Source organism: Scylla paramamosain, chromosome 44, assembly GCF_035594125.1.
Source record: "Scylla paramamosain isolate STU-SP2022 chromosome 44, ASM3559412v1, whole genome shotgun sequence".
Taxonomy (NCBI): Eukaryota; Metazoa; Arthropoda; class Malacostraca; order Decapoda; family Portunidae; genus Scylla; species Scylla paramamosain.
The window spans coordinates 2970015-2992961 of record NC_087194.1 but is presented as its reverse complement, the minus strand read 5'-3'; the positions used below and the strand labels follow the sequence as shown (position 1 = coordinate 2992961).

The 22947-nt window shown below is 41.0% G+C and overlaps 1 protein-coding gene across 4 annotated transcripts in view; it reads left to right on the top strand.

The window, feature by feature from the left end:
* Positions 1-1228: 1228 nt before the first annotated feature.
* LOC135093928 (cytoplasmic dynein 1 light intermediate chain 2-like) overlaps positions 1229-22947 on the top strand; it is a 22062-nt gene continuing 343 nt past the window's right edge. The window contains exons 1-12 of one of the 4 annotated variants that reach the window (XM_063993604.1): positions 1229-1385; positions 2982-3055; positions 3815-3931; positions 4285-4515; positions 4960-5129; positions 5474-5703; positions 7143-7257; positions 7695-7907; positions 9021-9038; positions 11910-12033; positions 14334-14373; positions 18434-18642. In XM_063993604.1, coding sequence (XP_063849674.1) covers positions 1303-1385; positions 2982-3055; positions 3815-3931; positions 4285-4515; positions 4960-5129; positions 5474-5703; positions 7143-7257; positions 7695-7907; positions 9021-9038; positions 11910-12033; positions 14334-14371 — 1413 coding nt within the window. In that variant the 5' untranslated portion in view covers positions 1229-1302 and the 3' untranslated portion in view covers positions 14372-14373; positions 18434-18642. Of the gene's footprint in view, positions 1386-2981; positions 3056-3814; positions 3932-4284; positions 4516-4959; positions 5130-5473; positions 5704-7142; positions 7258-7694; positions 7908-9020; positions 9039-11909; positions 12034-14333; positions 14374-18433 lie in introns of all 4 variants that reach the window. The other 3 variants (XM_063993602.1, XM_063993605.1, XM_063993603.1) reach the window with 3 other exon arrangements.

Sequence of the window (22947 nt, the reverse complement as noted above, 5' to 3'; positions counted from 1 at the left end):
AAATGTTTATGAGTTCGGGCGTGAGTGAGAGAGAGAGAGAGAGAGATAGACAGAGGCAGTGAGTGAGTGAAAGACATTACAGAGGGAGGTTCACGGGGCATAATGAGAGAGTGAGGAAGAGAGGCACGTCACTTGGCGGGGGAGGGAAGAAAGCCGCCCTCTCACAGTCTGACAGTGAGTCACCACCGGCCAGTGACGTCATGCTTCACCTGAGAGTAGGCGAGACAGGGAGGCGAGGAGGCGGTGGGCGGCCGATCCTCTTACTTGCTCTATCCAATCCTCTATCACTCCCCGTTAAATTCACGTTTCCTGGAGCTTAAGAATTAAACTTTGCATTATTTTAGGTTTATGCATGATAAGACTGACGGTTTAAATTTTTTTTTTTTTTTAAGGCGTGAAATGAAAAGATTCTGGGTGCGATTTTACGTTTTGCTTCATCCAATCCTTTGTCACTCCCTGCTAATGTCTCATCGCCTAGTATTCAAAAACTTGTATATACATCCTTTTAGCTCTCTGTATATTTACTTATTCGCTTTTAACTCGCCTTTTTTAATATGGAATGAGGGAATTTTGAGAGCGATACTAGCTAGGTAAACTTAGCGCTAATTCCCCGCTTATCATGCGTCTCCTGGTACTGCGAGAAGCTGGAAATCTTAACAATGCATTATTTTAGGTGTATTTACGATTTATTATGCATTTTTCACTTGTTTTTACGCATGGAATGAGAGAAATTTGACTGCGATCCTACAATACGCGCTATCCAATCCCTTATACCTTCCCTCTTATCCTGACAGACTTAAATAAAAACCCAAGCTTATTTCACACAAAAAGGACTAATTATATGTTTGTAACCAATTCTAGACGCACAGAAGCACAAAATAAACCACGAGAGAATCCAGATAACTAATAACAGATATTCTTTAAATTCCTGTCCTTGTTTCAGTTCCAGGCATCCTAAACCTTAACCTAACTTTATTTAACACGCATAAACTAATAACCACACAAATTTTTCTAGTTTGTGACATATAGCTTTATTATTTAAACAGCCAGAGATAAAAAAGCCTAAAATAACCAATACCCGATGTTTTTCAATCATTTATACTTTTCTAAATTTAAATGTAATCCTGCTTGACACCCAAACACAAATATTTATGCACATTTTATAAATTATCAATATAGAAAAAGTGGTTTGCAGCTCCGGAAATAAGTAGAGAGTCTAAATAAGCAGTGCGCGATGTTCTTTTGTTTCATTCCGAGGCGACGAAGAAAAGTCTTGGCGTTTATAGTGTTGGTCATGACAACATGGCGCTGGGCGGGGTAAGGTCTGCCCTCTCTGGGCTTTCCGACCTTCGCAAGGAGAAGGCTGAGGAGAAGGAGAACCTGTGGTGAGTGCAGGGAGATCACGGAGGTCAGGTCAGATCACAGGGTCAAGGTGAGAGTGAGAGGTCTTGTGGTTTGCGAGAAATAAGGAAAGGATTTGTGGTGATATTGAAATCTTATTATAGCCTAAACTTGGTCATTAATACACACCAGCTGGGAGGCGGTGAGTGCAGGGGAGTCACGGAGGTCAGGTCAGGTCACACGGCCAAGCTGGTGGTGAGAGGTGGTGTAGTTTGTGAGATTCCAACTATGTGGTGACAGATCGTAACTTGCCAATCATTATAGAGGAAAATGAGTGAACGAGAGGAAGAGGTCAGGTCAGGTTAGGTCACGGGGTCAGGATAGGAGTGAGAGGTCATGTTAAGTGAGGAATTATGAATGGTGGTGTGCGGTGGTGGTCAAACTTGCTTGGTGATGCGTAGAGCAGCTGGGAGGAGACGAGTGTGTGGAATATATTGGCGGTGTTAAGAATGGTGTTGTATGTAAGGATGTGTTATTTAGTTTAGTTTTTCATATGTTTCTCTCTCTCTCTCTCTCTCTCTCTCTCTCTCTCTCTCTCTCTCTCTCTCTCTCTCTCTCTCTCTCTCTCTCTCTCTTTTGCGTGACATTCCAACATTACCACACCTTAATTTAGCCTTTTCTTGCTCTTTACGTGTGTGTGTGTGTGTGTGTGTGTGTGTGTGTGTGTGTGTGATCATCTGTATTTGTTATTTTCATTGTTATTTTTATCATCTGTTCATTTCAACCTTATCCTGTGTGTGTGTGTGTGTGTGTGTGTGTGTGTGTGCAGATGACAGTTCTATACATATTCCCATCTATCTCCCCCCCCCACCACCTCCCTATTCCTCCCCACACACCTGCCTGTTCACACCTGAGAGCCAGCCAGGTGTGTGTGGGTAATTGGGCAAGGTGTCATTGCTGTCACCACTTCTTATCAACACCTAACACCTTTACCTGGGGAGTCAACACCTCTGTTGCACCTTATGTTACCTGTATTGATTGATGTTTACCTGAGTTGCAGTTTTTCTTTTCTCATCACTAATATTTTATTTTTTTTCACCTGTCAGATGTATGTTACTTGTATTGATTTTTATATATTTGTTTATTTTTTTTTTTTACTTTTGCTCTCTCTCTCTCTCTCTCTCTCTCTCTCTCTCTCTCTCTCTCTCTCTCTCTCTCTCTCTCTCTCTCTCTCTCTCTCTGTCTGTCTGCAAAATTAACCTTTCCTTTTGTTTTCTCCATGTGTGTGTGTGTTCATATGTTTTATCACCAAGTTTTCCTAATTCCCAACTTTTCTGGCATTTAATTTTTATAGTACAATCTGTCAAGTTATTGTGTAGGTAAGAAAAAGACAAAATTTTCCTATTCTGTTTATATGTGTTGCAGCAAATAATGTTTTCTTCCCCTTACATTTATTTATTTATTTTTTACACCCACAACAATCTGACCAAGTCCTTTTGCAATCCAAGAAGAGACAAAATCAACCTATTCTTTCATTTTTAGTACTTAAGTATGTTAAATTTTTATATGGCTAATTTTTTATATTTTTTATCATTTTTCTGACAAGTGCTGAGTGTGTGTGTGTGTTTGTGTGTCCGCAGGAAGAAGATCCTTGGCGAGGTTCAATCCAGCGAGCGGAACAAGCTGCCGTCATGCAAGTCAGTGCTAGTGTTGGGTGAGTGTTGATGGTGGTGCCACACTGCTGCTGTTGTTGTTGTTGTTGTTGTTAGTTAGTTAGTTAGAAGGTATAGTCTTTTCAAAGGCCCTTTCCTATAATTTTTTATTCATTTTTAGGTTTTGCTTCATCTCATCATCACTGTATTCTCCATTATCTTCATTTCTAGCTAGCATTCTTTGTTTTGTTCACTTTTAGTTTGCTTCCTTACCATCACTATCCTCCATTTTCTTCACTTTTAGCCAGCATTCTTTGTTTTGCTCACTTTTAGGCTTGCTTCTAAGTATTCACAGTGTTCTCTTAATTTTTCTTCACTTAAGTTTCCTTTGTCTTGATATCTTCATTCTTGCTTCCCAATTTCTTTCATTGGAGGACACAGGAACATAAGGGTTGGTGCAGGAAGCCATCAGGCCGACATGTGGCAGTCCCTGTATAAGACGTGCTTTACACTCCTTCTCTCTTCCTCAGCAGTTGATTTAAACTTTATATTGTAATAATTTGACATATAACTTCACATTATAGAAAAAAATAAAAAATAAAAAATAAAAAATCTTTTAAACCATATATTTCAAGGCAATTCAAAGAAAAATCATCAATTATTTTCTCATAGACCATGTATTTTGAGCCATAACAAAGACAACCACCAAATATTATCTTCTAAACCATATATTTTTAACCTGTACAAACAAAAGCATCACACATTATTTCACTTGTGTTTTGAAGCAATGCACAACACCTGACTCTTGTTTCGTTGCTCAGGTGACAATGAATCCGGCAAGACCACGCTGATCGCCAAGCTTCAGGGGAACGAGGACCCCAAGAAAGGTTCGGGGCTTGAGTACGCCTACATCGATGTGCGTGATGAGTACAGAGATGGTAAGAAAACACACACACACACACACCTATTCTTCATACACAGTTCATCTTTACCAAGTCACCAACACACACATGCATGTAAACAGCACCTATAATTCCTCACCCACCACCCTGCATCCTTACCCACACTTCATACACACACACACACACACACACACACACACACACACATTCCCAGCCTCCCAGTCCTCCACAGATCACACACACACCATCTCATCTATTCCTCCTTTTCCAATCCTTAGCCCAACTGCACACCCATAAACACACACACACATACACACCCAGACACACACACACAATCACACCCATCCATACACACACACACACTGACTCACCACTCCCTGCCCCCACAGACCACACCAGGCTCAGTGTTTGGGTGCTGGATGGGGAACCAGTGCATGGGGAGCTTCTAGAGTATGCAATGAGTCCTAAGAACCTTGAACACACGCTGGTTCTCCTCACTGTGTCCATGACTACTCCTTGGGGCATCATGGACCAACTACACACTTGGGCCTCTACGCTGCAGGATCACATCGATAAGCTGAACCTCGACCCTGACTACTTCAAGGAACGCCAGGATAAGAGTGAGTCCTTCGGGGATTAGGATGTGTGGGTATCCTTTGTTTTTGTTTCTATTTTTGTTTTATATTTTGTTCGTCTTTTTTTTTTTTATTATTATTATTTATTCAAGGAGTGTTAGGATGAGGGTGAGTCCTTCAGGATTTGTGAGGATTTTTTTTGGGGGGGCAGTATCCTTTAGTTATTGAGATTGTTGCTGTTGTTTTACTCTGTTTTATATTTAACTTTTATTTTATTTTATTTTATTTATTTATTTATTCTTTTATTTAATTCATTTCAAGGAGTGTCAGAATAAATGCGTCTTTCAAGGATTGCAAAAATCTTCAGTAGGTATCCTTCCGTTATCATTTTCTTGCATTTTTATTTTTGTTTCTATAGCTCAGTAAACACATACATACTTCTCTCCAGCATCTAAGACTCCCTGACTCCCTTTCTCTCTCCCCTGGCAGTGTCAAGGCTATGGCAAGACTATGTAGAGCCAGGAGATGAGCTGGAGGCCGGGTCCCCCATGAAGAGGTCCTCACGCAACCTAGATGGAGATGAGGATCCCGTCTTGCCCCTGGCCGAGAACGTGCTGACGAGGAACCTTGGCCTGCATGTCATTGTTGTCGTTACGAAGGTAGGGAACGGCGTTATTGTGAAGGGGCAGGGGGGCAAGGTAGACCGTTGTGTGCTGTGGGGCCTTGCTGTGGGTATTTGTGGCCAGCTGTGGTGTGCCTAAGCTCCTGGGATGCAGTAGGGGTGGTCCACAAGACTGTCCCTTTCCACCAGGGGCTGACGGGGCTAAGAGCGTGAATGGTGTGTGTGTGTGTGTGTGTGTGGTACCTTGTTTGAGCTGCCCTGTGTGTGATTACTGACCTGATATATATAGAGAGAAAGATACAAATTTGAATCTCCTAGTCACCACCTATATTAGACTCATACTAACTTATTAACCCAGCCCTCTCGTCTCTCCCTTAACAGACAGACTACATGTCAACGCTGGAGAAGGACTTTGACTATAAGGAGGAACATTTTGACTTCATCCAGCAGTCAATAAGGAAGTTCTGCCTGCAATATGGCGCAGCGCTCTTCTATACCTCGGTCAAGGAGGACAAGAACTGTGACCTCCTTTACAAGTATCTAGTCCACAAAATCTACAACTTCCCCTTCAGAACTCCCGCGCTGGTGGTGGAGAAAGATGCGGTGTTTATGTGAGTATGTGGGTGTGTGTTGCGGTGTTTGTGTGAATGTTGGGAGTGTGAGGAGTGTGTTGTGGTGTTTGTGTGAGTGTTGGCGTGTGTTCAGGGTCATGTTGGGAGTGTAGGGGTGTGTTGAGGGCTGGTGAGAGCTGTGGGGAAGGTGTCATAGTGTTTGTGTGAGTGTTGGGGTGTATTGAGGGACATGTTGGGAGTGTGGGAGGGTGTTGTTGTGTTTGTGTGAGTAGGAGGGTGTTTCTGTGTGGGTGGAGGTGTAGAAACTTGGTGTATTGATAAAGTTATGTGGGGAGGTGTTGCTTGGGGTCTGGGAGTGTGTTGCTGTGTTGAAAGATGCTGCATTTGTGTGTGTGGTGTGTTGCTGGGTTAATAGTGTGTGTGGCAGGGTGTTGCTGTGTTTGTGTGAGTGTTTAAGTGTGTTACTGTGTTGATAAATGCTTAACAATGCTGTGGTGTGGCAAATATAGGAAAAAGCTGTGTTTATCTGAGTGTAGGATGATGATGCTGTGGTGATAAGGTCCAGGCAATGTACAATGGGTTAGATAAGATTGTGAGGTGGCACTAATCTTACCAAACGTCAGCGAGTAGATAGCAAGGTGATAGCAATGGAGTAACTTTTTAACCACTATGCGAAATATATCATAATAATCTAACTTAACCTTTCCATTTTTCCTTATCAAACCACTATGTTAAATTTGTCTTATCTTTATTTTGCTTAGCCTTTCCATTCCTCCTTTTCAAACCACTATGTTAAATTTGTCTTATCTTTATTTTGCTTAGCCTTTCCATTCCTCCTTTTCAAACCACTATGTTAAATTTGTCTTATCTTTATTTTGCTTAGCCTTTCCATTCCTCCTTTTCAAACCCCTATGTTAAATTTGTTTGATCTTTGTTTGCCTAATCTTTTCATTCCTCCTTGTCATCAGTAATATATTTATAAGGATCCTTCCACCTACTTTGCATTTCCTATTTCCTTTTGTACTTTTCCCTCACTCTTCAGTAGTCATATAGCTTAGCAAAGACAAAATTAACATCCTATTCATTCTCAGTTATCAGGTTGTTAGTGCTGAGTCAATAGGAGGCTTTCAAGATTAGAGAAGTGCTTGGATGGAGGTGGTAGTGGGAATAGATATTGTTGTTTTGTACAGGGACTGCCACGTGTAGGCCTGATGGCTTCCTGCACCAACCCTTGTGTTCTTGTGTTCTTCAGTTCTTACTACTACTACTACTACTACTACTACTACTCAGGTTGTTGGTGTTGAGTCAATAGGGAAATAGGCAGGCATGTTTTATACAGGGACTGCCATGTGTAGGCTTGACAGCTCTCTTTCCTGCTTCCATAGAAAGAGTTACAGTGCCTTTAAGGATAACCACAGTAATAATAGGGTTAATATGTATTCAATAAGTATTCTACAAGTACTTTGACTCTCCCACAGACCAGCAGGATGGGATAACGAGAAGAAGATCGCCATCCTTTACGAGAACATGCACACCATGACCCCAGAAGATTATTACACAGATGTCATTGTTCGGCCGCCTGTTGTGCGCAAGGTGAGGTCCCCCCCTCCCCTCCCCCTGGTTTGCATGGGAGGCTGGCCAAAGTGATACAGAAGTGCGGCAGACTTTTCTTCTAGGGAAATTTCACATTGATGAGGGTAACTTTCCACCTAGCAGTGATACAGCCTTTTCTCGTTGGTGGAAACAAGACATTTTTCACTTGAACCTCCTAATTTTGAGGGGAGTAATGTATCATCTTTTTATTTAAATATTTTCCCCCGTCATTGTGTCCCAGGCAACAATGAGAGAGATTGAGAAAGACTATTTATTTATCTTATTTTTCCCCCTCTTCACTGCATCCCAGGTAATGACAAGAGAGATTGAAAAAGACTGTATTTATTTATTTTTCCCCATCCACTGCATCCCAAAACAGCAACAAGAGAGAGAGAGAGAGAGAGATCACATTCACTTATCACTCCCCTCCCTCTTAGGCGATGACGAGAGAGATCGAGGTGCAGGTTGAGGAGGAGCAGGCATTCCTGGCGCGGCATCTGGCACAGCTGCAGGCGGGCGGCACCGGAGCGCCCCACACACCCCAGGGCCGGCAGGAGTCCCCCCTCAGGCAGTCCCCGGCAGTGCAGAAGACCAGTGACAGAAGGGTTGCCACCGGTGTCCCTGCCAACCAGATGGGATCTCCAAAGAAGGTAAGGAAGGGGATGACAGATGATAAGGTTGTGTCTCGGGGCTAAGCGGTGGATTAATACAAATGAATTATAGTCTAAGTGATTTATATTCCATTCAGGGCATTTACTGGTTGGCGGATTGACACGTTTTTCATTTTCCAGATTTATTTTGTGTTTTTTCTAGGCAGATTTGTTGAGGTTTTATTTGTAAGTGTGAGTTCTAGATTTATAAATGAGTGGAAGGACAGAGTTATTTAATTCATCTATGCATTATCAGTTCAAGATGTGTGGTTGTCATCATTATCATCATTATTATTTTATTCATCATATACCCTTCTAACTTTGTACCATAACATAGCAAAGTGTGCCAGGATTGACTGAACTGTATTGGATGAATGGAACAGCCTCAGCAGTCAGGTTGTGAGTGCCGAGTCAATAGGGAGCTTGTGAAGGAGACTAGACAAGTGTATGGATGAGACAGGTGGAAATAGACAGGCATGTTTTATACAGGGACTGCCACGTGTAGGTCTGATGGCTTCCTGCACCAGCCCTTGTGTTCTTGTGAAGCATTCCAAGATAAAGAAACAATTTTACCATTACCTAGTGAAACATCCCAGGGTAGAATGATGTGTCTAGCCTGGTGAAGTGTGTGTGTATGTGTGTGTGTGTGGGGGGGGGTCATAAATGCTCCAGAATATAGTGAATTTTTCCTAATCTAGTGAAAAAAATAAATAACAGCATCATATCTAGTGATCTTTGTCTAGCTAGAGCAATGTGTCTATCTGTCTGTGTGTCACTGTGTGTGTATAGGTCATAAATAGCACAAGGTTGAATTTTTGCCTAACCTATTGAAACATTCCCCAAAAAAGAGAAATAACTGTATTATATCCTTGTGAACTTTGTGTACCTAGAGCATTATGTCAGTCTGTGTGTGTGTGTGTGTGTGTGTGTGTGTGTGTGTGTAGGTCATAAACAGTCTTTGTGTTTTCCTCCCCAAAATAGATGAATACAAACATGATGGTTTCTTATCCTAGTGAAGTTTGCCTAGCTAGACCATTGTGTCAGTCAGTCAGTCAGTGTGTGTGTGTGTGTGTCAGTGTGTAGGCCATAAACGTTCCACTCGCTGTGTTTTAGATGTGGAGGCCCTCGTCAGTAAGTGACCCCTGCGGTGAGAGTGTCTGTCCCTTGGTGGCCGTGCAGTATCTCACTGAGAGATTGTCAACCATTCACTCGCTCCCCTGCAAAGGACGGCTCACACACACTCACTCTCTCTCTCGTTTCGGTCACTCAGTGTTCCGTGTGTCGCACCGCCACTTAGGCCGACAGCACATCAGTCTGTTCAAGGGTTTTGACTCGACTAGCTGGCTGTTTACTGTTACTGCTGCTGCTGCTGCTACTGCTGCTGCTGCTGTTGTTATTATTGCTGTTATTGCTTCCCCCCCATCCACTGCAGGCTGATTTAGTACACACACACACACACACACACACACACACACACACACACACACACACACACACACACACACACACACACACACACACACACACACACACGATCAAGAGGGCATGACATCAAGAAACAAAGCTTCCCACATTGAACTATAGGCACCTGCAATGATTTAAGTAAAGATATGGTCATGGCAGACAGTGAAAGAGAAACTGGACAAATAGAGATACAGAGATGGGATTAAATTGCCTTTGCTTGGACCCTGTACAATACAACTAGGTAAACACACACACACACACACACAGTACCCAATCTTACACACCTACCTTTATTCCCCTGAGGGACTCGTATACCCATAGGAGTGTATTTGAAACCCTTTATGTTGCACCAACCATTCCCCCCAAAACCAGCACCACAAACCCACACATTACCCAATCTTGCACAGCCTGCCTTTATCCGCCCCCCCTAAGAGATTCAGAGTTTGTACAGCATGCAGCAGTGTGTGGCCCTTGTCTTTAGAGGGGGTAGCTTCAACACAGTCTCTCTGTCATGCCTCTCCCTTGTACCAGCATGATAGAGAATGTTATGCCATAGATAGTTCAGCAGAGATTGTAAGTTTTGGATGTAAAATGGAGTTCCCTTTAATTTAGTTTGTTTTGTTTTGGTTTGTTCTTTTGTCTTGGTTCTGTCGCCTCTGTTGTTTACGTTGTGAAAGGTGAGGATGTGAGACAAAAGGCAGTTTATTTATTTATTTATTTACTTATTTATTTATTTATTTATTTATTTATTTATTTGTATATACATTTTTTTATTTATTTATTTTTTTTTTTTTTATTGCATGCTTGGATAAATTTAGAAATGTTGACTTAGTTGTTTTTGATTAGATTCTCTCTCTCTCTCTCTCTCTCTCTCTCTCTCAGGTTTTTTTTTTTTCTCCAGATTATTTTGATGTCAGCAAATTTGGTGTTATGTGGCAGTTTTAAGCCAAACACTGATGATAATGGTGCATGGTCTCTCTCTCTCTCTCTCTCTCTCTCTCTCTCTCTCTCTCTCTCTCTCTCTCTCTCTCTCTCTCTCTCTCTCTCTCTCTCTCTCTCTCTCTCTTTCTCTCTCTCTCTCTCTGGTTTGCTTTAATGACACATAACTCACATTTTTTCTAATCAATTTTTTTTCCACCTTTTTCACTTCCAAACCTGTCTTGTTTTTTTTTTTTTTTTTAAATCTTGTAATGAATTAATCTGTATACATTTTCTGTACATGTATATTTTTGGATAGGCATTCACCAAAATTGGCAAGACAGAACTATAATATGAACATTCAAGTATTGTTTTCTTTATGCATTGTCTCTCTTTTGTGTAGTCACTTATCGTCAAAAGCTTAAAATTGATAAGAACTTGCGTCAACTCACCAAGATTAGTTTTTTTCTATATATATACATAACATGTTTCCTTTAACTTAGACACACGGTAGTAACTCTTTTGATTAATGTTTTTCTTTAGTTTAGACAGTTTAGATATTTATGCAATTTTTTTTTTTTTTCAAATTAACGCATTACTTTTCCGAGACTTTCTGTCAAAATTACTAAAAATCATAAGGTGGAGGTATTTTCATATGTTTGAATGTAACCTTTCATGCATCTAATCCACAACAAATTCAGTAACAGTGTTTAGGTGTACTAGTGTGGCAGTAAACTTTGATCTATCGAGTTTACAGCAAAATAACCACTAAACCTTTATCTACTTAGTTTACAACAAAATCAGGCTTATTGTTTACAAGAGGTAGTGTGGTAGTAGACTGAACTATCTAGTTTACAGCAAAATAAGCACTAAACCTTTATCTATTTAGAATCAGGCTCAGTATTTACAAGAGGTAGCATGGCAGTAAACCTTGATCTACCTAGTTTACACACAATCAGGATCAATGCTTAGAGGAGAGGCAGTGAAGGTAGCGGAGATGGATAAGGAGAAAGAGGAGGAAGAGGTGAAGATGAAGGAGTAGGAGGTGGACTAGATAAATCAAAGTTTTCTGTTCATTCTGCCCTGAAGGAGGAGGAGGAGGAGGAGGTAGAGGATGACAAGCAGAGCACCTTATCAAACCCTCCCAATTTTTAATCTCCCTTTCTCTCTCTCTAACAAAAAAATTAACAACGTAGGCTGTGAACTAGATAGATCAAAGTTTATTTCTCATTCTGCCCTGGAGGAGGAGGAGGCAGAGGAGAAGCCGAGCACCTTACCAAACCCTCCCAATTTTTAGTCTCCCTTTCTCTCTAACACATAAATTAATAAGGCAGGCTGTGAACTAGATAGATCAAAGTTTTCTGCTCATTCTGCCCTGAAAGAGGAGAAGGAGGCAGAGAAGGACAAGCAGAGCACCTTACCAAACCTTCCCAATCTTTAGTGTCCCTTTCTCTCTCTCTAACACAGAAATTAACAAGGCAGGCTGTGAACTAGACAGATCAAAGTTTATTACTTATTCTGCCCTGAAGGAGGAGGAGGAGGAGAAGGAGGTAGAGAAGGACAAGCAGAGCACCTTACCAAACCCTCCCAATCTCACACCAGCCCTCGTCTCTCTAACAGGCGGAGATGAACAAGCCAGGTGGACCGGGCCCAAGCGAGGGTGTGCTAGCTAACTTCTTCAACTCCCTCCTAAGTAAGAAGACGGCCATCAACAGCCCCCCCACTGGCGGCATCAAGACCAATGGTGAGTGATGGTGATGGTAATGGGTGATGGTGATGGTGGTTTTTTTTTTAATTTATTTTTTTATTTATTTGTTTATTTATTTTTTGGTTTTTGTTGTTATTGCTGTCATAATTTTTCTTTTCTCTCTTTTTCTTTCTTCCCTTTGGAGTGGTGATGGTGAGTGATGGGTGTTGATTTTTTTATTTATTTATCTTTTTATTTTATTTATTTATTTATTTTAGTATTATTATTATTATTGCTTTCACAGTTTTTTGTCTTTTCTCTTTCTTTCTTTCTTGTTTCTTTTGGAGTGGTGATGGTGATGGTAATGGTGGTGATGGTGTTGATTGGTGATTTTATTGATTTTTATTGTCTTGTTTTCATTATTAATCCTATCACAATTTCTTTTCTTTCTCTTTCTTTCTTTCTTTCTTTCTTTCTTTCTTTCTTTCTTTCTTTTTCTCTTTTTTTCTTTCTTTTTCTTTCCTTCTTTTTGGAGTGATATTGATAGTGATGGTGGTGGTGGTGATGTTTTTTTTTTATTTATTTTGTCTTTTCATTATTATTACTACTATTTTATTTTCTTCTTTTTTTTGTGATTATTATTATTCCTGTTATTTTTCTATATATTTTTTCTGTATTTCTCATTTTCTTTGTTTCCTTTCTTCCTTTTTGGTTTGGTTAATGTCACTTTGTATTTGTGTATTTCTTTGTTATGATTTATCAGTGTGTTTGTCAGTCTTCCTTTACTCTTCATTCTTCCATCCATTTTCTTTATTTCATTTGTTTGTTTCATTTTTTCATATTTATTTATTTTCTTTTTTTTTTTATCTCAGCTGTTCAGTTTTATTTTCCCCAAGTAGATTTTTTTTTTTATTTATTTATTTATTTTTTCATATATCGTTTGTTTTCCAGCGTTCTCCTTTTCCTGTTTGTCTTTCTTTGTTTGGTTTTCCAGTTTTTGTTTCTTTAACCTAACCAAGTCTGACTATTTAAATGTGGGCAGTTCTTGAGATATTCTGAGTTACTGACACACACACACACACACACACACACACACACACACACACACACACACACACACACACACACACACACACACACACACACACACACACACATTATCTTAACTTTCCTTCATTCTCCAAGTAAGATATAGAATGAAATACCTCTGAATCACACACACACACACACACACACACACACACACACACACACACACACACACACACACACACACACACACACACACACACACACACACACACACACACACACACACACACACACACTAACAATTTAGGATGAAGTCAGTACATTAATATTATTGTTTATATTTATTCCTTTTTCTTCTAATCATCTACATAATTCCTATCTCAATCTCTATCTTTCCCTCTCCTTATCTCTTTTTTTCTCTCTCTCTCTCTTTCCTTGTATCTTTATCATGTCTCTCTCCATTATATCTCAGACCTTTTCTCTTCTCTTACTACTCTATTTTTTCCCTATCAATAATTTCAAGACTTCCCATACATCATATCCCATTCCTCCTATCACTTCCACACTCATCTGTTCACTGTCTCACCCATATCTTCAGTAATGGTGAAATACCACAACCTATCCATTCTTTATTGACTGCTTCTGTTGCCCATTCATTCATCATTCATTTCTAGACACTCAAAACATCGTATCCCCTTCCTCCTATCACTCCGTCACTCGCCTGTTCACTATCTTACGCATATCTTTAGTAATGGTGACATAACATAACCTTTTCATTCCACATTAGCTATTACAACCCCATTTCTTTCCTCATTTCTAGTCACCATTCCTTTGTCACGCCTCCTTCACTTATTCACTCTCACACCCCTGTCGATATTACCTCACTGTTTTCCAAGTTTGATAACCTCGTCAGTCGTTGCGAGATATCTACACTTCCTCTCTGTCATTTCTCTATTACACTTCTACTTGTCCCTTGCCACTTTCCAATTTCAAGTAACACTGTAGTAACATAACCAAACCTCATTTATTTCTCACTAACCATTGCTAGAACTACAGATACATTGTAAACCATCCCTCTGTTACCCTCATTCACTCAGTCTCTATCTATTACCCCTTTAGTCATCAGTAACAGTGCAGTAATGTAATCAAACGTCATTAATTTCCCTTCATTCATTGCTTAACGCACATCTCATCACAACCCATTACTCCCATCCCTCCCTCACTCAGTCACCCACTCAGTCACTCACTCACTCAATATCCATCACTCCCAAGTCATCAGGAACAATTCAATAACATAACCCTCCATTGCATGTATGCCCCCACAGTCTATGGCGAGGAGCCAACCTGGACAAGCCTGCATTAAAGGTGGGCTGCACAGAAAGATCGTGTCACTGTAATGTTGTCTTGCGTTCCTTACAGCCCCCCTTCTCCCTCCTCCTCCTCCTCCCACGCCACCATCCCCTCCCTTTGCTCCCCCTCCGTTCGCTCCCTGCATGGATTAAACACACACATACAAAGGTTTCTTCATCCATTCTTTCATCCGTCATATACTTGTTGTGTTTCTTGTTCATTCTCTGGTTTGTGTTCCTCGGTGTTTCAGTTTTTCACCAGGACTGTTTTCAAAGGCCACAGGGATGATTTAGTCTGGTTCTTGTGATGTTTGTTCCCAATGGTGATGCTGAATTTTTGTTAAACTATCACTCGAATCACAAAAACACTCTTGAAAACCCCAATGACTTCACTGAAACCTGTTAAACTATCGCAAGAACAAGAAAAGCACCGTTGAAAACCCCAATAATTTCGACTGGACTTTTAAACTATCACAAGAACAACAAAAGCACCCTTAAAAACCCCAATAACTTCGACTGGACCTATTAAACTATCACTCAAACCACAAAAACACCCTTGAAAACCCTAACATCTTCACTGAAACCTGGTAAACTATCACTAGAACAACAAAAGCACCCTTGAAAACCCAAAAAACTTCGATTGGACCTTGTAAACTATCACTCGAACCACAAAAACACCCTCGAAAACCCCAATATCTTCACTGAAACCTCTTTAACTATCGGCAGAATAATAAAAACACCCTTGAAAACCCCAATAACTTCACTGAAACCTCTACAACTACAAAAACAGCCTTGAAAACCCCAGTAACTTACATTACCTTTTAAAAGCCTGACAGATCTAAGATAATGAAACACTAAGAACACACACCTTTCTTAAGCTCTCCTCTCATTTCTCCTTCCTCCACTTGTCTTGCCTTCATTTCTCACTCCCTCACTGCCTCTATCCTTCCCTCTCTCACCCCCTCACCCCCTCACTGCCTCTTCCCTCTGCTCCCAGGCTTATAAAGGTACCTTCCAGTCTCGGCTTCAGTGTGATGGTTGTTACTGTGACTCCTCTGTTCTGTCTCTCGGTCACTGTTGCTGCCACATAGTTTATCATTATTTGTAACTGCCAGTTGCGTATTATTATTTGTTTGTTTATTTTTTTGGCGTGTATGTATTTTTAAGTGTTGTTTATTTTGGCTACAGGAGTTGGCGTGTTTTTTGTGGTTAGTTTTTAGCACACACACACACACACACACACACACACACACACACACACACACACACACACACACACACACACACACACACACACACACACACACACACACACACACACACACCCACCCACTTATACTAAAGAAACTCAACCCATATGAATATTTTAGCATAGAAACCAAATTTAGCATAAACCGCTCTTTTTCCTTAGCTATAAAAGTACCTTAGCTTAATTAATAAATACTACTACTACTAATACTAATACTAATACTAATCAGAATTTTACCGTAGAAACCAAAAAATAGCATAAAGTGCTCTTTTAGCATAATAAACTGCTAATTATTTTGAGGCACCAGCTAATACCAGTACTTTTTTTATATATAAGGTCTAATTTCCCCTGTTAGCATCATGTCCCTCTTTAATTAGCTCAGGTGCACCTCTACACAGGTAAACACAAAAGCTACCACCTGAATGCTCAAATCTATTTACCACCTGTTGCTTCTTCCACTTTCTTCCACCTTCTTCCATCTTATTCAGTGTCTTGGCTTGTACGAGTGGCTGGAATCTTGCTACACCCCACCTAACTTTCGAGCACCCACTGGGATATCCACCTTATCCACCAACCCCTCCACTTGTCTGGCTTAGAGTGGGTGGATTAATGTTTTTTATACTCTTATTCATCCACTCCTATCCACCCAGTGTCCCTTTGCCTCAGGTGGATTAGTCATTTGTCATAGCTATTACTCATTCCCCATCCACGCAGTCCTCCACTTGTCTGGCTTATAATAGTGGGTGGATTAGGTAGGTTTTCTCCGTCTATATTTACCCGTGGCAGTTGAAGAGTCAGCCCCTCCCAGTCCCCACATTATGGCATGTTGGTGCAGTTTGCCTTGTGGCCTGTGTCTGGAAACGCTTTATTGTTTCTTTCACCAGGATTGTTTTCAAAGGCCACGCAGATGAGTTGTGGGGTGCCCATGGGTGTTCTTCTGCCCCTGGTGGTGTGCTTTGTGTTGAATTGTCACTAGAATCTTGGAAACACCTTGAAAGTAATACTATTTTCATTATAGCCTGTTAAATTTCCACTTCCAAACATCCTTGAAAACTACAATATTTTCACTATAGTCTGTTAAACTGTTACTAGACTCTCCAATAACTTCAATTTCATCCTGAAAAAACCCATTGACTTCCACTACAATCACAAAAAAGATTCCTCAGAAACTCTAGTAACTTCATTTTGACCTTGAAACCCCCAGTAACTTCCACTGGAGCCTGCAAAACTATCCCTTGAATCATGAAAACACCCTTGAGAACCCCAACAACTCCAATTTGACCACTGAAAACCCCAATAACTTCTACTAGAGCCTGTTCAACTTTCACTAGAATCACAAAAGCACCCTTGAAAACCCCCTTGCAACTCCCATTAATCGCATAAACTTAGTGAAGATAAGACCCCAATAATTTCAGAATACAGTCTTGTTTTGCAACCCCAAGTTATCTGGCTGATTGAAATACTGATGACAATGCTCAGATATTCCCTGCCTTGCCGTTCATAATGTATTGAAGCTGTGGTGCTATGGTAAAGGTGGCTGTGATGCTCAGAGCTTCTTGTTCTGCTGTTTGAAATACATCTTGTGCTGTTGAAGGCTGTGTTAGTGCTGTGCCTTGTATCATAACAGCAGCTGTGTTCTGAAAGAGAGAGTTACTGCTGTTTAAATGTATTCTCTCTCCACTTTTCCACTTAAGGCACAGATAAGTATGTAAAGTGTTTTCTAAGTCCCTCCCTCCCTCGTTCCCTCCCTCCCTGCCCCTCCCACTTGCACACTTAAGAGATGGATAAATGTAAAGTAAGTCCATTTTCTTCATTTGTAGTGTGACAGAATAAGTAACAAAGTACAGATGAAGCTTTAGTGAGACTTTTCCCTATTTCAAGCCAGATGGAAGTGAAAATGTTGAGAGTTCAGTATTAAAACCTTGGTCTAATTGAATTGTGTTCCTTCACGTCATGTGCCAAGGAGGTGGAAGATTGGACACAGCTTACCAGCCCCCTCTTAGTGAATGGAATACTGAAGGCGTTATTGTTATCTTTCTTACTCATCCTTATCATAGCAGTGTAGATTCCTCCCTTCAATTGACACAAAGCTAGAAGTATTAGGAGAGAGAGAAAGGCCCTTGTTTTATTATTATTCCCTCTATTGAACTGTAAACAAGAGGAGGATTAGAGAGAAACACTATTATTTTCTTTCTCATCTTTATTATCATTAGCAGTGTAGATTCCTCCCTTCAGTTGACACAAAACTAGAAGTATTAGGAGAGAAAGGCCCTTGTTTTATTGTTATTCCCTCTATTGAACTGTAAACAAGAGGAGGATTAGAGAGAAACATCATTACTTTCTTTCTCATTCTTATAATAATTAGTGGATTAAATGTCCCTTCAGTTGACACAAAATTAAGAGTGTTAGAAGAAAGGGAGGCCATTGTTTTATTAGTGAACAGTAAACAAGAGGAGGATCAGAATAAGAGACATCGTTACTTTCTTTCTCATTGTTATAAAAGTGAGCAGATTAAATGTCCCTTCAATTGACACAAAATTAGGAGTGTGAGGAGAGATAAGCATCCTTGTTTTATTTCTTTCTCATGCTTATAATAGTTAGCGATGTGAATTATTCCCTTCAATTTAAACAAAACTAGGAATATTACAAGAAAAGAGGCATTGTTTTCTATTCTACTTCCCTCACAATAGGTGGAAATAGACAGGTTTCATACAGGGACCACCACATGTAGGCCTGGTGACCCCCTGCACCGACCCTTGTGTTCCTAGAAGACCCCCCTGTCCATCAATCGGCTAGCAGTCATTCACTCCTCTCCCCTCCCCGGCAGACAAGGCAGCCATGCGGTCTGACGCGGCGGCAGAGCTAGACCGCCTCACCCGGAGCAAGAAGACCCCCATCCCCCCCACCACCGCCACCACCAACAGCACCCCGCCACCCGCCACCACCGCAACCACCACCAACAACACAGACGCCAACTCCTCGGAATGTTGACTGCGGAAGACAGAGTGTGTTGGTTGAAATTGAAGGAAATGGTCTACCCTGTTTGTCTGTCTGTCCCTCCCCCATCCGTTCCTGCCGCCAGCACCCTCATCATCACCAGGGTGTGGCTGGGACGTGGGAGGGTGACAAGGGTGTAGAGTAGGGTGGGGTATGACAAGGGGGGGTATAAATTTCATTCCTGTGTATATGAAGCTGTGTCTTTTTTTTTCTCTCTCACTCTTGATGGCTTCCCCCACCACCGCCACTACCACCGCCACCACCACCACCACCGCTGCCACCACCACCACCACCAGGAAGGCCATCACACACCATTAATCTGTGCTGTGGTGCTAAGCTGATCCTTCAGTGCCTAAAATGTGTGTGCGTGTGTGCGTGTGTGCGTGTGTGTGTGTGTGTGCAGCTAGGGGGTGGTCTGAAGGCTAGGGTCCTTGGGGGGGGTCTAGAGAGAGGGTGGGGGGGGTTTGCAATGTCTGTATAATATTTTTCTTATTTATTGTTAATTTTATACACCTGCTTCTATGCCGTGCCCATCTGGCTGTATGCATCACTTGTGTGTGTGTGTGTGTGTGTGTGTGTGTGTGTGTGTGTGTGTGTGTGTGTGTGTGTTGTGGTTGAATCCGATTTTAGGAGAGAGGAATTATTGTGGGGGTGTGATGTATCTATTTGTATGTATATATATATAGCTTTCTCTCTCTCTCTCTCTCTCTCTCTCTCTCTCTCTCTCTCTCTCTCTCTCTCTCTCTCTCTCTCTCTCTCTCTCTCTCTCTCTCTCTCTCTCTCTCTCTCTCTCTCTCTCTCTCTCTCTCTCTCTCTCTCTCTCTCTCTCATTTATATTCAGAACATATTTTTTTCCTTTTCATCTTTAAAATCTCAAAATTTCTTTCTTCCTTTTATTCCTCCTCGTTTTTCTTTTTCTTTTGTTTCCCTTTGAAATATTCCGCTTTCTCTCAGACCTGCTTTTAATACTCCCATTTTCTGTTTCATCCTCCGTGGTTATACATACATATCCAATCACAGTAGACTCACAATTAGAGGAATACGATTATGTTTTTCCACCCTACCTAACTTTGTACCGTTAATTTTTTGTTCTTGTCTCCTGTTTTATATATCGAAGATGGTAGGCTTAGATTAACTAGTGACAGGGATTACATGGGCTCTTATCCTGGCTGGGACCACCACTTGGGACTACAGTAAGCAGGGCCCTTGAAAATCATGTTATACTCTCTTTCACTGACTCTGGCCTTAGTAGCTTCACTGAGAACACAAGGAGGGACTGTAATATAAACAATGTCCTTTGAAAACCATCTTATTGTACTCTTTTCACTGACTGGCCTTTGTGGCTTCACTAAGGACACAAGGAGAGACTGTAATGTTAACAACATCCTTTGAAAACCATGTCATTACACTCTCCTTTACTGATTTACCATAGTAACTTAACTCGGAATGCAGGAACATGGTAACTCGCTAATGTTTTCATCTCGTAGCTCAAGTATTCCTGTCTTTCTCTCTCTCTTCAGATGTCGAGTAAACTGACGATGCACTCCTACCAAGACCTTTATTCACTCACAAAATTACCTCTTTATATCTGAGTGAGGATTTTAGGCAGTTTCAGAGACCATTGGGAAGACAAGACCAGGAGACTGTGTGGAGGAGGACAAGTCAGTGGGAAGACTTGTGGAGACAGTGAAGAGGACAGGACAGTGGGAATAGACCTGGACACAGTGTATGGAGGACAGAGAAAAGATGAAGACCCAGGGACAGTGTGACGGACAAGACATAGAGAAGATAGAAGAAATGGGGATAGTATAAAGAGGAGGACATAAGAAAGGAAATGTAAAAGAAGAGATTGCCAAATTACAGAGATTAAGACCAGGAACATTGTGTGGAGGAGGACAGAAGAAGGAACATGGAAGAGATCATCGGATTAAAAAAACTGTGAGGGATTTGCAAGTTGTCCAGCCCTGTGAGGGAAACTAAAGGACATTAAACAAAATACTGGTGATGGATGATACTGGTGCAAACAATCCGGTGCCTTAGTGAAGTCTCTGGTGGGAATGTAAAGTCAGTTAGCCGAGCGTTTGTAGAGAAAATGGGTCGTGTGAAGAATTCAGTCGTTGTACCGGTGAGTTATTTGAGTTTATGCCAGGTTTATCTTGCGAATTACTAAGGATGTGAAGGATGTTAAAACGGTTTACCGCACGTTTGGAAAAGAAAACGGCGTGTATGAAAAATTTAGTCAAGTTAGCAAGTTTCTCCTACTGTTACCTTACAAATAAGCAACAACTTTAGATGGAATATAAATCAAACTTGCCACACACACACAAAAAGAAAAAAAAGTGAAAAAAAAAACCATTAGCAGTCACAAATTAATATACCATCATTTAAGGTCATTGATGAGGTCGTGAGGTCATGCAGGAGGAACAGGAGAACCAGAGGAAAAGGGGAGGTCACAGCCAATATAAAGAGACCCATTGCTAATTATGGGAGTAAAACAGCTGATTTAGGGGAAAAGTAATAACATGTACAGTTGTGAATTAACCTTTAAAAATATGTATGCCAAAGCTTTATTGATGGACACTGTGGACTGTACATATTTAGCTTATAATTCTTTTTTTTTCCTTCATTTTTTTTTTTTTTTTTTTTTTTTTTTTTTTATACCTCACCTCACTATCCTGTCTGTCTATTTGTTTGTGTATCTTAAGTTCCTTCACTATCTTCCTTGCCACTTTCTGTCCTTGTATCGTACATTTTTCTCGAAGTTATATCATCTTATCTGTCACTTTTTTTTTTTTTTTTATCTATTTATATATCAGTCTCTATCTACATACCTATTTATATATGAGTCTCTTTACCTATCTGTCTATCTGTCTATCTACCTGTCCTGTCTTGTACTTAAATGCCCATCTATCTATCTGTCTGAATATATTATTATTAGCTTTGGGAGGGCTGGGCCACTAACTGTGTGGGGGAGATACCCTGTGTGTGTGTGTATGTGTGTGTGTGTGTGTCTGAGGCTGCTGCTCTCAGTGTTGGTAGCTAGTTAGAGGCAGCAAAGGAGAGGAGGAAGATAGGAGTGTGTGTATGATTGATATTACTGAGGAAAATTGCATTGTTTTGTTATTGGAAGGAAGGAAAGGAAGTGTCTGTGTGTGTGTGTGTGTGTGTGTTTCTGATATTACAACGGAAACTGATTTTTTTTTATAATTTGAGTGAAAATACAAAAGTGTGTGTGTGTGTGTAGGAGAAAAAGAGAGAGTGTGTGTGTTTAGATATCAGGTATTATGAGATATATTAAAAAAAAAATGTACTTTATTCAACATTTTAACAGCGCAGAGAAATAACTTTGAATATAACAGTTCCCAACACACACACACACACATACACACAAACACACACACACACACACACTGCACCACACCACCACCACCACCACCACCACCAACAGCCAGTGCATTATTAACCAAATGAATGACTTAAATAATAATAATAATAATAACTAGCAAACACGACACACCAGTGCTTATTTTAGGCTTCAAATCAGCTAATTGTATTTATATTCTTGAAATTATGTTTTTGAAAGCAATTTAAACCACCAACACCAGTGCAAACCTGTTCCGTTATGCAGGTGTGTTGCCCTACCTGTGATTGCACACAGTGACAGGTGTAGGGGTCGCTACCTTGGGATCTGAGGTGTGTACAGGTGTGGAGTTCTCATGTGTAATTACCACTATCAGGTGTGTGTTTGTTACCTGTGAGGTGTGCAGTTACATATTTGTATTCCTATAATCAACAGGTGTGACCCACAAACCTGTACTGAGATATGTATAGGTGTGCTGGGTCCAGGTAACAGGCAATGGGGGGACGCCGACCCACAGGTACACACCCGTTGTAGCCTTGCATCATTAACAGGTGTGTGTGGCGCTGTGACCTCAAAACACGTCAACAGCTATGTAAAAGGGTCACTTTACCCTAGCTCCAAGTAGACAGGTGTGCGTGCAGTCTTGTACTAGCAGAGTATTCCAAGGGGCAGGTGTGGAGGCTGTCACCGGGCTTGTAACGAGGCAGGTGTGGCAAGAGGTGACCTTACGATTCAAGGTACAGGTGTGTTCTGGCACCTTACCTTTAGTTAGGCTAGGTGTGCAGGGCTAGAGTGCCACAGGTGTGTTATGGCAGCACTGCAGGTGTGTGGGGCTACGTACACACCAAACCTGCTGTGTCGCCAGAAAACACAGGCACTTTCGTTATCTTGGTTAGTCTTGGAAAGTATTCTTGTATATAGTGAGTGACAGATCGATTACTACTACTACTACAACTACTACTACTACTACTACAGCAGCAGCA